The sequence below is a fragment of the Heteronotia binoei genome, chromosome 21 (genome assembly GCF_032191835.1).
Source record: "Heteronotia binoei isolate CCM8104 ecotype False Entrance Well chromosome 21, APGP_CSIRO_Hbin_v1, whole genome shotgun sequence".
NCBI classification, from domain to species: Eukaryota; Metazoa; Chordata; class Lepidosauria; order Squamata; family Gekkonidae; genus Heteronotia; species Heteronotia binoei.
In genome coordinates this window covers 87,163,829-87,180,282 of record NC_083243.1, presented here as the reverse complement: position 1 = coordinate 87,180,282, position 16,454 = coordinate 87,163,829, and the positions used below count along the sequence as shown (strand labels likewise).

Sequence of the window (16,454 nt, the reverse complement as noted above, 5' to 3'; positions counted from 1 at the left end):
AAATGAAAACTTATCAAAAATCCACACTTTTATATGCACACACAGTTGCAAAATCACAATGCTGACCCAAACCAAAACAGTCACTTCATAATACCGCTCCACTTTCAAGATACGTGTTCCTCCATGATTTAAAGAGCAAGCGCTCTTTTTCTTCTCATTCGCTCATGTGAAGCCAGAATGCTTTGTAAGGCGCAGATGTAGTGTTGGGACTAACTAGTGATACAATCACAATTGCTCTTCGAGTCAGACATGCAACGCTGGTGTCTCTGAACGCTCAGAAAGAACATCTACACCTGACGGAGCATTCTGGAAAACGGTTTGTTTACCGGTTCACTGTTGCGCTTGGGTTTCCAACTTTGGGACATCTGTAATATGTTGGTCATCTGACAAGAAAATTTCATCTAACTGCATCAGGCTCCATGTGAGCAAGTGAGAAGAAACAGAGCGCTTGCTCTTTAAATTATGGAGAAACACATATCTTGAAAGTGGAGCGGTGTTATGAAGTGACTGTTTTGGTTCGGGTCAGCATTGTGATTTTGCAAGTGTGTGCATATAAAATTGTGGATTTTTGATAAGTTTTCATTTATTGTTTGTATAAATATATTAATGTTTGCAGTATTTGGCCGTGAGCCTTGTGCTTTTGTACTTCCAGTTTGTATACATGGCTTCCTATTTTGCTTGTTTCTCTCAATCACACAGCAGAGCTACTGAGCCAAATCTCTTTTAAGCAAGTCTTTTGGTCTTTAACGTTTTAAGCAAGTTTTAATTTTTTTTTAAAAAAATTGTGTTTGTCTGTGTTCTTTATAAAGTTTACATCTCTGCTTCCTAATCTTAAATAGGTATACACATGGCCGGGTCCAACATGGCCTGGTCCAACCTGACATGGCCTGGCCCAACAAGGTCTCATTTATATCAGATCTGGCCCCTCATAACAAATGAGTTCGACACCCCTGTAGACATAACTAATTATTCAGTACCACCAGCTTCTTCTTGAAATAATACTCTACCAATAGTAATCTACCCACTCCCCTAAGTGATCATGAAGGGCCCACAATATAAGTCAGAGGACTCCCCATATGTACAGGATTTTTTAATTTAAAAAAAACTTTAAAAACTGGGCTGCTGAGACCTGAAAACTTTCCACAAAAAGCAAAATGTGGAGAGCCTCGGGAGAGGAGAAGGAAAGTATCATCAACTGCCGCTGATTTGTGGTTGCCCCACAGGGTTTTCAGGGCAAAAGATAAACAGAAGTAGTTTGCCATTGCCTGCTTCTGCATAGCAACTCTCGATTTCCTTGGTGGCCCTCCATCCAAGGTCTCACCAGGGCTGACCTTACTTAGTGTCTGAGATCCAACTAGCCTGGGCCATCCAAGTCACCACAAAGGGAGACAGGGAGGAGAAATTAGTCTGCTCAGGCAGCTGCATAATTATTGAATCACTGAAAGGCAGATGTTGAGGGTTGAGGTGAGATTTCCAAATTGTTCCTCCCTCTCTCAATTCCTTGCAAGATCCCAGCTTCTATTGGTACTAATTTGAAGCTTTTTTAAAAAAAAAAATCAATATGTTGCTTGAAGTATGTGTCCTTTCAATTCACAAAACAGAGTCCGAAGAGACAACATTCTGTTCAGACAGACCCAACTCCATTAGCATGCTGCAACTTAGATAAGAACCGGGTTGTAAATGCCATGACTGTGACTTGGCCATAGGTATGGAAAGTAGAAACTTTTATTGATGGACATTTCTTATAAAGGGCAACCACGTGATCATCAGTTAGAAAATAGTGAGATCAGCCCAGGAGAAAACGGCAATGGGGAAAACAGCCTTTTGGCACACAACAGGACAGAACAAAGAGAAAATAATGTGTCAAGGGTATCTCATCACTTGGTAGTACTGATAATTTAGCAGGCTGCCTCACCTGGAAATGCGTCCAAACAATCTGAACGCCATAGGGCAAGAAATGAATTATGGAGGCATTCTTGCTCTCTACAGCCAGCACAATAACACCCTCTTTGTACAGCAACAGAATATAGTAAAGAGTTGAGACCTTTAGAAATTGAGAAGGGATCTGCCTAAGTAGTGTGGCTAATGAAACAGGGATTATGTATATTGTGTTGTTTGTTATTATGTATGGATACATGGAAACGTCAATAAATAATATATATGGCAAAAAAAAAAAAGACACAGGGATTTTTCTTTAATTGTGTGTTCAGATATAATACTGAGCACAGAAAGGGAAATATGAGAAAAAGGCTCAACTCTACCTCCCCCTTTTTATTTTTGGCTGATGATTTACTTCCTTAGTTTTTCCTAAGCTCAACATGTATTATTTTTCAATTGTCATCATGTTAGGACTGTGATTCTGAGGTAGGATGTCAGAGATAGCAAAGAGGTCTCTCCAGCCAATTTCACTTAATTGAATTATTCTTTTCTCATGACCCAAAAGATTCTAAAATCTTTGTTGGAGTTCCTGCTTTTGGGCCAATATGAAATCCCCGTTAAATGTTAAAAACTATGTCTAAGTAGACACTTAACTGGGGATCATCTTCAAAGCATCCTGACATTACCCCTATATCAGACCTAAACTTAAACTTTTTCTTTAATGGCTTTCGAAACTGTTGCTTCATTGTTATTGTGGTAAGACTCTTGCTGACATTTTTCATCAAATTGAGAAGCTGCAACAGTTGACTAGCTTTGGTTTGCATATAAACATGTCCCATTGCTCTCAATCTCAGCCAGAGGGAAACCCCCACCCTCCACACAAATGGCACTGAAGAATTCAAGAGGTCCACCATAGGCATATAAACTGTGCAGTTATCAATGTAAGGACTACAAAATCCCCTTCTCTGTTTTGATTCTCATCATTTTTTGAGCTTCTTTTATATACCTTTTGGGACTTTATTGCTACTGTCCTTAACAAGGACTACTATGTAAAAGTACACATATCCTCCTCCTCCAAAGCCCATCTATCTTCTCAACCAATGTCAATGCTAAATTAGGGAGAGTGGCTTTGACCCATTTCCGGGTTGGAAGCTATTGCCCAGCTCCTACTCAACTTGCTTACAAAATAAATATTTTTACCCCCTACAACATCAAAATTTAAAAGATGGCTCCAAAGGAGAAAAAAGGCAAACACAAAGAAGATAAAATGCAGCGTTTAACATACTTTTTTCTGGCTCCAGACATACCATCCACCTCCTCCACAACACTGGGGAGGGGTGAGTCAACGGCTGAAGAGACTCCTCTCACTGCAAATTTTTTAATACAGGCAGTATCGAAACAAAGGCAAGAACTGAGAAATGATATAATAGAAATGCTACAACCAGTAACCCAACATCTGGATGAATTAGAAGAGCTTCATAAGCAGACATGCCAAAAAGCAGAGACACCTTTTCAGAAGGTAACTGAGCTCGAGAAAAAAAAAATACCTGAGGCAACTTCAGATACTTGGGGACAGGAATGTATTCTGACTCTGGACTATTGAAGCCATGAGTTGTGCCTAAAGTTCAGAGGGTTCATATAAAACGCTGAGGCTGGAACAGAGCTGACTATATTTATGGCAAACTGTCTAGCAGCTACACTAAATCTTGAAACCGGAATTATACCCCTCCTGCAGCGAGCTTATCGCACTGGCAAGGTATGTGAAGAATCCACTTCATCATCATATACCAGAGATATACTGGTAGAATTCAAGGATCTTTGAACACGACACAAGATTCTCACAGAGGCCAGGGAGAGGGGTGGTTTGGACTATCAGGAGTTTAAGATCCAGGTGTATCCTCATCTCCCTCCTGAGTTCTTAAAGATCAGAAGAGATCTTAAAGGAACGACAGCTAAACTGCGGGACTTAGGAATAAGATATCATTGGTTCCAAACGGGCAAACTTTGTATGCAAAAAGGTTCAACTTATAATACTGCCCACAATGCTCCCTTTGGTGAATTATTGCTGGCTGCTTTAAATTCCTCCCCCCTTGCATTGAGAGTAAACAAGAGGAAGGAGCATTCTCCCCCTACAGTTAAAGCAAGCCATGTATGCACTTCTGAAGATCATGGAGATTTCGAGGAGAACATTGCCTCCTTTTAAAAAATGAGGTTTTGGGTACATTTATAATGTAAGCATAACTCTCTGATACCAGAGAGTGGTGCGACTGTTGTAAGTGTCTGGGTATGTTCCCCCAAGGTATAATCAGCCCATGGAAGGTGCAGTCTTGTTCTCCTCCAGTCCTTAATTTTTAAGGTCTCAAAGGGCTGAGCTATATTATATTATTTGCAGAATAACTTAGTCTAATTTGATTTGAAACATATAATGTAAAGCTAATATAATGAGCTAAGAATAACTAGTGAATTTTATAAATCCTATTATTCAATTTTTGAGAGAAGAACGAAGGAAGAAGATGAAGATGAAGAAAACATGAAGATATAATGTTTAAGTGATATTAAATTTGTAAAGTGTAAAAGATTTTTACACTTGTTAATTGTTAATTTCAAATGTTGAATTCTTCCTTTAATAACGAAAAAAATGCAAAAAAAAGGCTAAATTAAATCTTTTCATATTTTGCTTTTACTGGTTTTCACACCATCATGCTTTTTGCAAGCACAGTTTTATGTTCCTGGCTGCTGCTGGAAATCTTGCCTTCACCAAATAAAGCTGGAATAAAGTGTCTGAAAGACTCCTGCACCCTAAAAATTCTAAGCCATACATATATGGCTTGCCTCAATTCATGGTAATGTGCCAATATCTATTATCCAGTGAAACTCATGCCTTCATTAACTGTAAAATAACTCACTTTCAGCTTTTTCTAGTCTTGAGATATGTGGCATCTAAATGGTTTGTCTTTTAGATAATGTGGAGATACCTTTACTATTTTGGGGTTCATATCAAGCCGGCCCTCCCTTTAGGGATGAGTTCTCTATAGATTTACAAAATGTTCTGAGTTACTGGCCTTTGGCTAAATGGAGAGTCTTCTGCTAACAGGTTGCTAGAACTAGTTCATTAGATCAACACACGCATGGTGAAAGGGAAGGGAATGAAATTGCTCAGAAGAGGAAGGAGAGAGTGATTTCAGCTCCTTCCACATCTTCAACACAGTTGCCCATCCACATGGTTAGAATTGCACGGAGGACCCGCAACCTGTGAATCAAATTTCCTAGGGCTGGAAAGATCTGTTGAGGAGGGAGGGCATGGGAAAGATTCCCTGCTCTCACAACCACTATCGCTGGATCCAACCCAGTAGAAGGTAAAGTGTTGGAAGAGTAGGCTCTGGTTTGAGCTACTACCTTTCTTTATATATTTATTTTATTAGACATATGCTGCTCAATTCCCTGCCAAGCAGGACTGAGTGGCTAACAACAATCAAATACAATAAGTTCAGCATTACAAGTTTTACTTTGGTTATACCTCTGTAATCCAAAGAAAGGGGGCCACACAAAGGCAAACAAAGAAAAAAAAAGATGAAATGGTGCAAAGGAAAAAGAGTCTTTAATAATTATACACTCCCTATGTGTTTTGTATGCAACTATGTCAGGAGGAATCTTTCAGATTCTTTTAAGCATCATTCCCATGCATGGGAATGATACTAAAAAGAATCTAAAAGATTCCTCCTGATGAAGCTGCACGTGAAACACACAGGGAGTGTATCATTATTAAATATTATTTTTCCTTTACACCATGTCTTTTTCATCTTCGTATAACCTCTGTGGGCTAAGGCAAAGTACAGTTATCTTTTACCTACTTCCAGCCATCAAATACAATCTTCTCAAGAACAACTGATGCGCTGATGGACATTTAATATTTTGCAATGCCATTTTTGTGTCCTGAGCTATTGATTTTCCCACAACAATCAACACAATTCTGGCAATTCAAATATTGTCTTTCAAGCTATTTAAGTCAGTTGGGGAGAAAGTACTGCATATCTAAGTAAACACATAGTTCTGAAATGAGACTATGTGTCATGTTTAAAGAAGAGAGACTTTTCATTACACAATAGTTCTCTCACATAAATAAATCAGAACAGTGTTGCTGTACTTACCAGGGAGTACTAACAACAAAAGACTTCCCAAAGTTTAGATAGCGTTGAATCCAGCAGAAAATTTCAGTGATGGAGAGGGGACAGTTTTGATCAATTCCCCCTCAGCCCTCAAACTCTCCTCTCATGCTGTTCTTGCAGGCTGCATCACCCAGAAGCAATATTCTGGGAGCATTCTGGTACTACAGTAGGAAGGGGATAACAAATAATTCATCCCCCGCTCTTTGAATATTTGTCTCATCAGCAGAGATTTTGCACATGATCCGATCTAGATTTGTGAGTTTGGGACAGGCATCTCCATTCCTCTTACAGTTAAAGATGGTCTCACATTAAAATAATATAGAATGCATGTATTTTGATGTCCCAGATCTAGCTATTTTGAACCATATCTTTGTTTCATCTAAGAAGATGGATAGTAAAAATCAAAGTTAAGTATAGAAAATGCATTTAAGGCCAGAAGAGTGTTGGGTCTGCCTTTCTCTGTACCCTGCTTCTGCTTGCTGCCTGTCATTTGTGTACTTCCTAGGAAATGGACCAACCAAACAAGGGATGGGGCTGGGAGAAAAAGACAGGACTCCTGTCAAAGTGCAGTAAGGATTGAGGAGACTTCTCCTGATGGAATGTAAAACTCATTTCTAGGCCTAGAAGTTTAAAAGTACTTCGTGATCTTCCTATTTACAGCAGCTCTCTAAGTACATTAAATGTATTTCTTTGCAAATCTATTTCTTTACACTCTGAATGTGTAACGGAGTCAGAAAATCCTGAAGTGGTCTAAATAAATGGTGGTAGTTTCAAATGGTAACCATGTTGGTCTGCACTAGGATGTCTGTATTGGAAAACACCTGGAGACCTTGGAGGTAGAGCTGGGAGAGGGCGGGGGTGGGGAGGGGCCTCAGCATGGTACAATGTCACAGAGTCCACCCTTCAAAGAAGCCATTTTCTGCAGGGGAGTTGATCTCTGCCAGTTGGAGATCAGGCCCCACCTGGAGGCTGGCAACCCTAGAACAGTTAGATTCAAGTTCAGTAGCACCTTAGAGACCTACAAGATTTTCAGGGTATAAACTTTCAAGAATCAAATCTACCTTCATAAACTAATAACCTGAATCACTAAAGGAGACAAATAGTTTTGCAGCTGCCACATGGATCCCATCATAAAGTTAGAAGTAAGAGGTTTTTTTAAAGGCAGCATTACATTTCTAACTATGTCTTGGTAATAACAAATACTAGAATTGAAAAACATTACTAGACCACAGTATAAATGAAGACATGTGCTCATTCCAGTTGGGATTCATATTTCCTTTACCAAGTTACCACAGAAACAGTAAAACCATTTATGTTGCCATATTGACAGGTTGACATCAAAGAACGGGTGTGCCCTATAAGATTCTGAACACTCAATGTTTCTTCCAAACAGAAAAGCCTGCTTTAGCTGGATGGCAGTGAATCAAAGCCAGAATTGGTTTAATTTTAGTTACAGGCAGAAACACTATATCATTGCAAAACCAGGGTAGAAAAATAATAATGGTTTTCAGTGACAGAACATACCTCGTATTCAGATTCCAGTGTCACTTTATTCTTTTTGATTCTTTCTTCCAGAGCTGGATCAACCTGCCAAGTGAACACAGACACCCAGAATGTATAGGTATGAACTGCACTTTAGTCAGAAAGTAACCCTTTCAAAGGTTTTCCAATTGAGAAATGCTCTTGTCAATCCACTTTTGTGTGCTGTTTCTCAGTGTAGGCAAAGAGCTGAGAAGAACTGATAGCATTACATTTTTAACTAGGTCCTGGTAATAACTACTAGAATTGAAAAATATGACTAGACCACAGACAGGGAGAAAGATTCCTTGAAGTACAATGTGGGAACCTGGGACAGGACACCAAATTTTTAAAGGCAACCTTAGATGTTCACAGCTCCATGTCACATGAGATATTCTTTCCCCATCTGGTTAAGTTCTAACCAGTTTGATGAAATAAGAGTTGCAGACTCTAATCTGAACATAGTTTGATTCTGCGCTCCTCCACATAAAGCTTGCTGGGCAACCTTGGGCCAGTCACATTCAAAACTCTCTCAGCCCCACTTACCTCACAAGATGACTATTGTTATGAAGACAGGAAGGGAAGGTGTTACTTTGAGACTCTTTAAGGTAGAGAAAAGTGGGGATATAAAAATCTTCTCTTCTTCTAAGTTACTATTTTGTACTTCCTGCTTGCTGTTTTTATGCTTTGCTACTTTTATTGATTTTATCACTGGTCTAAGTATTATTCTGCTACTTATAAACAAAATTTCAAGCACAAACTGAACAGGTGTAGACTTCAGGAGCCTCTCTGCAGTCTGAGGTCTCAAGGAGACCTGACATACCACCAGGTGTATGCCTACAACAACCACGCTCTGCACAAGCACCTGCCTCTTAAAGTGCTTCCTTGGGAAACTGCACACAGGCATGAATCTTGGAACTCGAAGATTTAAACAGGAGGCTAATCTGGTCAAAAATCAAATTCACACAGTGGAACTAACAGCAAATGCAAAAAGAACCGAGAGTTTGGAAGGACATGGGTATGAACACAAGGACAGAGTGCAGGACTGTGAACTTCGCTTGAGTAGGGGGAAGAAGAATACATTCTGAATGCAAGAAGGAAGAACTGCTTTTGTCCACCAGCTTTGTAGACCTAGAGGAAGAGCAGAGCTTTCTACTCTCAGCAGAAGAAGCTACTAAAACTTGCATGCCCATCTATTCCATCTACCCAGCTGTTACTTCTACTTTTCCATGGCTCTCCCTGCTGCTGCCACCATTTCCATTCAACTGTCCCCTTCACCAAGCTCATTCATTCACCATCTCTCTGTGTGTGTGTGGGGGAGGATATTAAAGTGGAATGCATTTTGATTTTTCCATTCACTTCGGAACATAAAACGTTTTAACAAGGAAATAAGTATACTCTGGTTATATGGCTGAACTTCTATAATAGCTCACTTTTGGTCCAAGAACCATCTGTTTGCAAAGCCAAAGTTGACCTATAAGAATGCATCTCTCTGTCTTCAAGGAGTCTAGCCCATTTTCAGAAAAAAAGAGAAGAAAAACACTAGCAAGGAGTTCAGGATTCCAAAACAGACTGACACTGCTAGTTTCACTTAAGAAAGGCAACGGTTTCTCTGAAGCTTTTTTCTTTAAAGGCAGCTTCTTTGTCAGCTGCTGCACGGAATTCAGTCCTATGTTCCAGCATTTCACAGCCATAATATAGTTATAGATACTAGGCTTGAACAACCTTCTTTTTGACCAACAGATGGATGTTTACAGCAGAGCTAGTCTCACATGTTGTACCCCTAATATTTATTCTAGAACATACTTAGAAAAAGAAACATAGCCACCATGGTCAGCTGTGTTCCCAGTTCCTAACCAGAGCTCTTAACCCAAGTTATTCTAGTGAACACTGGATTCTTGTCAGGTAATGGGCAACCATCTAACCATAGGTTGAATATTACTGATCAAATATTTGTCCTTCAAACATTTTATGGGCTGTAAAACTAATCTGCACCACTGGACATTTCCAGAACATTAAGAACGGTTGTTTAACCCCCAGAAAAAATGTGTACCGTTATGTTAAACATGCAGCTTCCTTTCCTGCTATAATATGCAAATACAAAAATGAGCTTAAAATGAATTCAAATCCTTTTGGAGAGGAAGTAAGATCTTTCCTCATCCCATCCAAAATGTGAATGGAAGTTAGTCCCTGGTGTACCCCAGGACTGAACTGCCATCAGAGGTGGGCAAGTAATTATGGGTCCTGAGCAAAACTCAATGATGGGGCCCCAAAATCATGCAAGGGGGCACATCTCCCCCTCACACACATTGCCACACAGCTGAAGCCACCACAGCTGCAAGGAGGCAGAGGTGGGCTGCATGCTTGTGGGGGCTACTTCCTCCTCTTTTCCCAGGTCCCTGATCAGCACCACAGGCTCAGTGTCTCTGCAGAGGCAGGCATACTGGCTCCACTCCCCTGCCTCAGCTTGGGCTACAGTACCACTGCTTCAGGGTACTGTTGGAGATGGTGGGGGCCATGGCAAAAAAGCAGGAGCAAGCTTCAAGCTCGGGGGGAAGGTTGTTCCCCCCTGCCTCCAACCAATGACACAGGCACAGTGTGGCTGGGGAAAGAGGCATGTTCACTGGGTCTACTCCCCACCTCGTAGGCACAGACTGCAGCTCTGCCACATCAGGGAACCACCAACCCTTCTATCTCACTCAATATTCCTACTACAAATCTGCCATTACGGCTGTCCGCAGTGAAACTTCTGGAGTCATAGGGACAGCCAGGGCAGCCCCATGCCTAAAACCACCCCTGGCTGCTATTTCCTCCAAGGAAAATGATATCTGAGATCCCAGGATCAGCTGTAATTCCAGAACTCCAGGCCTCACTTCAAGGTTGTCAACCCCAGTAGCAAAATGGAACTCTAAGTGTGTGCAATTGACAGTGTGGTGGAATGAAGGCCCAGAACACAGAAGGGGTTCAGAAAAGTATTTCACATGACAGAAATCCTGCTCTATTTTTTTCCCTTCACCCACTATCATCCCCTTCATTCCTGGTCTCCTGCACTTTCTATGTGCAGATTCCATGTCCTCCCTATGAAAGGATGGAAAATCTTCACTATATCTTTAATTTTAATGCCATAAATTTTAAGAATAAAACTAAACCAATGTTAGTTTTCAGTCACTTCACACACAGTGGGTTGAATCTTTCCTGACAATAATCTCCTCTTACAAAAGGTGTTTCTTGTTGGTATAACAGAATTTGCCTGCCTCAGCTCGCTGGTTTCTCCAAAATGCTATATTGGGGAATGGGATCCTCAGGAACAGAAGGGGGGGGGAGGCAAACTGGAGGTCCTCAGCAGGAGGAGAGAAATCAGCAAAAATAGCTCTCTCACCTGTTAACTTAAATCATTGTCAGGATCCAATACTATGTTTATTTTTATCTGAATTTAAATACATAATTGTCATTTGATGGAGCTGCCTTACATAACTTTTTTTTGCTTGCATAATCATGGAAATCACCAGAAGACAAGTAAAAAAATTAAAGCTGCACAGATGTTCTTCCTTTATATCACCACAAAGACAACTGTCCAAGTATTGTCCAGTATAGAGAACATAGCCATCATACAACAACTGCTAACAGATACTGACATTATATACTGCACAGCCTCGGAAAGATTTGCTACAGGCTTCTCATTTTTCAAATAATAGATTTTTCCTATCTCCACATGAATGTTCAGTTGTGACTATCATGGTCATCATTTTGTTTACAGAAGGAAACTCTGAGCACAACAGTTCCTGTAAGATATCGATTCTTCCTTCATCACAGCCAGGAAGCATCTGTTGCTGTGATTTCAAGGCTTCAGATAATTCTCTAGTGGAGGTAATTCTTACCAAGCATTCTGCTCCATTCTCAGAAGATGGCAAAAACCTCCAGGATCCCTTGCCAAACTGGCCTCAAGAACAAATTCTGACTGGCCCCAAAGTGGCAATCAGCGTTTTCCCTGGGTGTGTAAGAAAGAGTCACAAGAACTAAGCCCTTCCTGCTCTCCTTTTCATAATCAGCCTAATTCACAGAATCAGCATTGCTGTCAGATGGCTATCTAGCCTCTGCTCAAAAACCTCCAAAGAAGTAGAGCCCACCATTTCCTGAGGAAGCCTGTTCCACTGAGGAACTGCTCAGTGCATATATCAGTGTCATCTGCATATCTCAAATTGTTAATGTTTCTTCCACCAGTTTTCATTCCATCTACATCTAATCCAGCTTTATTATATGTTCTGCACAGAGACTGAACAGATAAGGAGATAAAATATATCCTTCTCTGACATCTTTGTCAGTTGGAAACCATTCTGTTTCTCTATATTCTGTGCTAACAGTAGCCTCTTGTCCATAATATAGGGGTGCACATAAAAGAATCAGATATTTCAGCCCATTCATTTCTTTTAAAACCACCCATAGCTCTTCATGATCCACACAGTCAAAAGCTTTGCTGTGATATATGAAACACAAGCTGACTTTCTTCTGAAATTCTGTTGTATGATCCAGTAACAAATGTAAATTAGCAATATGATCTCTAGTGCCTCTTCCTTTTCAGAATCCAGCTTGAGCATCTGGTAACAATAATTAGATCAAAACAATCATTATTGTTTTGTGATAACCATAGTTTAAAAATATTGTCATTGAAATATATAACCCCAAGGGCTGAAAAATTAATTTGGCTGCTAAATTTTTGAGGTAGTTCATAAAGAAAAAAAACCCACCCCAAACCATGTGTCAGGGTCTAGATTAGATAAATTTAAGGAGGATAACTGTATCTATGGCTATTAGTTATGATAACTAAATGGAACTGCCAAGCCCAGAGGCACCAGATGTTGGGCACAAGGCAGATGCTGGCTGCCTTCATTACTTGCTTGTGAGCTTTACAGAGGAATGATTTAGTCTGCGATAAAAACAGAATGTCTGACTGGACGGTCTGTTGGTGTGATCAAGTTCACAATCCTCTCTGGTTCTCACCACCCTGAACAATTTAGTGTCATCCGCAAACTTGGCCACTTCACTGCTCACTCCCAACTCTAAATCATTTATGAACAAGTTAAAGAGCATGGGACCCAGTACCGAGCCCTGCGGCACCCCATTGCTTACCGTCCTCTACTGCGAAGACTGCCCATTTATACTCACTCTCTGCTTCCTATTACTCAGCCAGTTTTTGATCCACAAGAGGACCTGTCCTTTTACTCCATGACTCTCAAGCTTTCTAAGGAGCCTTTGATGAGGAACTTTATCAAAAGCTTTCTGGAAGTCAAGGTAAACAACATCTATCGGGTCTCCTTTGTCCACATGTTTGCTCACCCCCTCAAAGAAATGTAACAGGTTAGTGAGGCAAGATCTTCCCTTGCAGAACCCATGCTGAGTCTTCCTCAATAACCCGTGTTCATCAATGTGCCTACTCATTCTGTCCTTGATAATGGTTTCTACCAACTTTCCCGGTATTGAATTCAGACTGACTGGCCTGTAATTTCCCGGGTCTCCTCTGGAACCCTTTTTAAAGATGGGGGTGACATTTGCTACCTTCCAGTCCTCAGGAACGGAGGCAGATTTCAATGAAAGATTACAGATTTTTGTTAGAAGATCCACAAGTTCAACTTTGAGTTCTTTCAGAACTCTCGGATGTATGCCATCCGGACCCGGTGACTTATTAGTTTTTAATTTGTCTATCAGTTGTAGGACCTCCTCTTTTGTCCCCTCAATCTGACTCAGGTCTTTCAATACCCCTTCCAAAATTAGTGGTTATGGGGAGGGCAAAAAGTTCTCATCTTCCACAGTGAAGACGGAGGCAAAAAATTCATTTAGCTTCTCAGCCATTTCCCTATCCTCCTTCAGTAATCCTTTTACCCCACAGTCATCCAAGGGCCCCACTGCCTCCCTGGCTGGTTTCCTACTTCTAATATATTTGAAGAAAGTTTTATTGTTGGTCTTTATGTTTTTTGCAATATGCTCCTCATAGTCCCTTTTTGCCTGCCTGATCACAGTCTTGCATTTGATTTGCCACAGCCTGTGTTCTCTTTTACTAATCTCACTTGGACTGGTTTTCCACCGCTTAAAGGAGTCCTTCTTACCTTTTACAGCTTCCATTACTTTGTTTGTTAACAACGCAGGCCTTTTCTTATGCCTGTTTGTGCCTTTCCTAACTTGTGGTATATATTTTATCTGAGCTTCTAGGATTATAGTTTTAAATAGCATCCAAGCTTCCCCAAGGGTTTTGACCATATGTACCTTTCCTTTCAGTTTCCTCCTCACATGCCTCCTCATCTCAGTGTATTTACCCCTTTTAAAGTTAAACATGGTTGTGGCGGTCTTTTTGGACAACTCCCTATTTATACAAATGGTGAAATCAATAACATTATGGTCACTGCTCCCAAGTGGCGCAATCACTTTTACATCTCTCACCAAGTCTTGGGCATTACTTAGGACCAAATCCAGGATCACCCCACCCCTGGTAGGTTCTGAGACCATCTGCTCCATAGCACAGTCATTGAGAGCATCAAGAAACTCAATCTCTTTCTCTCGACCAGAACACATATTGACCCAATCAATCTGCGGGTAGTTAAAATCACCTATTACGACACAGTTTTTACGTTTAGCTGCTATCTTTAAGCCTTCCATCATATTATAATCGTCCTCTCTCTTTTGATTTGGTGGGCGATAACAAACTCCCATAGTTAAATTTCCTTTTGGGCCCTCTATTTCAACCCAAAGCATTTCTAAAAGTGAATCTAATTCTCTGATCTCAGTCTTACTGGACCGTATATCCTCTCTGACATACAGAGCCTCCCCACCTCCAACCCTTCCCTCCCTATCCTTCCGATATAGCTTATATCCAGGAATCACCGTGTCCCACTGATTCTCCTCATTCCACCAAGTTTCTGAAATTCCCACAATGTCTATGTTTTCTCCCAACATTAAACATTCCAATTCACCAATTTTACTTCGAACACTTCTAGCATTTGCATACAAACATCTATAATTTCCCAGGTGAGCTAGGCCCGCCACCTTCCTCCTGCCGCCTCGAGACTCTGGCAGACAGTCCATATTGTTTGTCACCTTCACAGTGGACAACTCTGGTCCATTACCCGGTAGAAAAATAGCAGCTAACCCTTCATCTCTTTGAGACGAGTCCTCCCGAACCAGAGACATTTCATCTCCTGTCGGCTTTCCCCCAAGATTTAGTTTAAAAACTGCTCTGCCACCTTTTTGATTTTAAGCGCCAGCAGCCTGGTTCCATCCGGGGACAAGTGGAGACCATCTCTTTTGTACAGCTCCCGCTTGTTCCAGAAAGCATCCCAGTGCCTAACAAACTTAAACCCTTCCTCCTTACACCATCATCTCATCCACACATTGAGACTTCTAATTTGTGCCTGTCTCTCCTCCCCTGCACGTGGAACAGGTAGCACTTCTAAGAAGGCTACCTTGGAGGTCCTAGCCTTAAGTCTCCCGCCTAGCAGCCTAAATTTTTCCTCCAGGACCTCACGACTGCATTTCCCCACATCGTTGGTGCCAACATGCACCACGACTACAGGCTCCTCCCCAGCACTGTCTATCAGTCTATCTACTACACGCGTAATGTCCGCTACCTTCGCACCAGGCAGGCAAGTCACCATATGGTCAGTACGCAGTTTCGCCACCCAGCTGTCTACTTGCCTAAGGATCGAATCACCAACTACCAACCCCCCCCCCTCTCCCCCTGCTCAGGGATGGTTCCTTGGCGTGAAAGGATACCCGCTCACCACCGAAGAAGAGGTCCCTTCTAAGGGCGCATTCCCCTTGTCCTCAGCCCGGTGCCGTTCCCTCTCGACCCTCACGCTCTCTGGCAGCAACGGGGCTGCTACGTTTAGAGCGGGGCTCATCTAATACGCCCCCGAGAGTCTTCCCCAAGTGCCTAACTGACCGTCTTTGCTTCTCCAGGGCAGTCACCTCGGCCTCAAGGGTACGAACTCGTTCCCTGAGGACCAGGAGCTCCTTACATAGAGCACACACCCAAGACTTCTGTCCTTTGGGCAGATAGTCATACATGTGACACTCAGTGCAAAACACTGGAAAGCCCCCAACCCCCTGCTGGCATTCTATCTTCATGATATATATATTTTAAAATATACAGTCCTCTTTAAATGCTGTTTGTTTAAGTGGCTCCCCTTCTGGAGGGTCAACTTACCTTACCTCAACTTACTTTATTGGGAACTTGCCTTATTTGGAGAACAAGGAAATCAGGGATCTGGGTTCCTGGTCCTTAGAGAGCCCCTAGGCGAAGAGCCACAGGCCAAGAGCCCTTTGGCAAGGCGCAGCTTAAAATGCAAAGAGGTGGAGCAGAGGCACTCCTCAGCAATCAGCAGCAATCACTCTCAATCTCTTTCACCCTTAGACCAGTCAACCAAACAAAGAGCAGTCAACCAAACAAAGAGCAGTTCCCCAGCTATCACACCTTAGAATTTTAGGCAGCCCCACAAACCTTAGAATGAAGTCCTTCAAAACTCAGAAATTCTCAGCAATTTCTCCAGCTGCCTCAGCTATCAGAGCTGCTCTACTCCTCTCAGACCTCTGTGAGATGTGCTCAGCCTTTGGCAAGGCGCAGCTTAAAATGCAAAGAGGTGGAGCAGAGGCACTCCTCAGCAGGTGAGAAAGCAGAGCCCCAGACAAGACACCAACTAATTTTGTAATTACAACCTATTTGATAGTTGTAATGTGGTCACTATACATGCACCTTTAATACCTTCTGCACAAACAATATTTTCAGCTTCTGTCAAAGGCCAATCTTCAGATCAAAACATGGGAGAAAAGAACGAATTCAATGCTACATTTCTCACTCTTCCCAGAGGTTCCTAAGCAGTACAAGCATCTCCAACAAGTGTAAGT

The 16,454-nt window shown here is 41.6% G+C and overlaps 1 protein-coding gene across 2 annotated transcripts in view; it reads right to left on the bottom strand.

The window, feature by feature from the left end:
* LOC132589080 (cytochrome c oxidase assembly protein COX16 homolog, mitochondrial) overlaps positions 1 to 16,454 on the bottom strand; it is a 78,013-nt gene that overhangs the window by 20,219 nt on the left and 41,340 nt on the right. The window contains exon 3 of one of the 2 annotated variants that reach the window (XM_060261687.1): positions 7,569 to 7,631. The exons of the other annotated variant lie outside the window; for it this stretch is intronic. Within the exon in view, the coding sequence (XP_060117670.1) occupies positions 7,569 to 7,631 (63 nt within the window). The remainder of the gene's footprint in view (positions 1 to 7,568; positions 7,632 to 16,454) is intronic. 2 annotated transcript variants of the gene reach the window in all.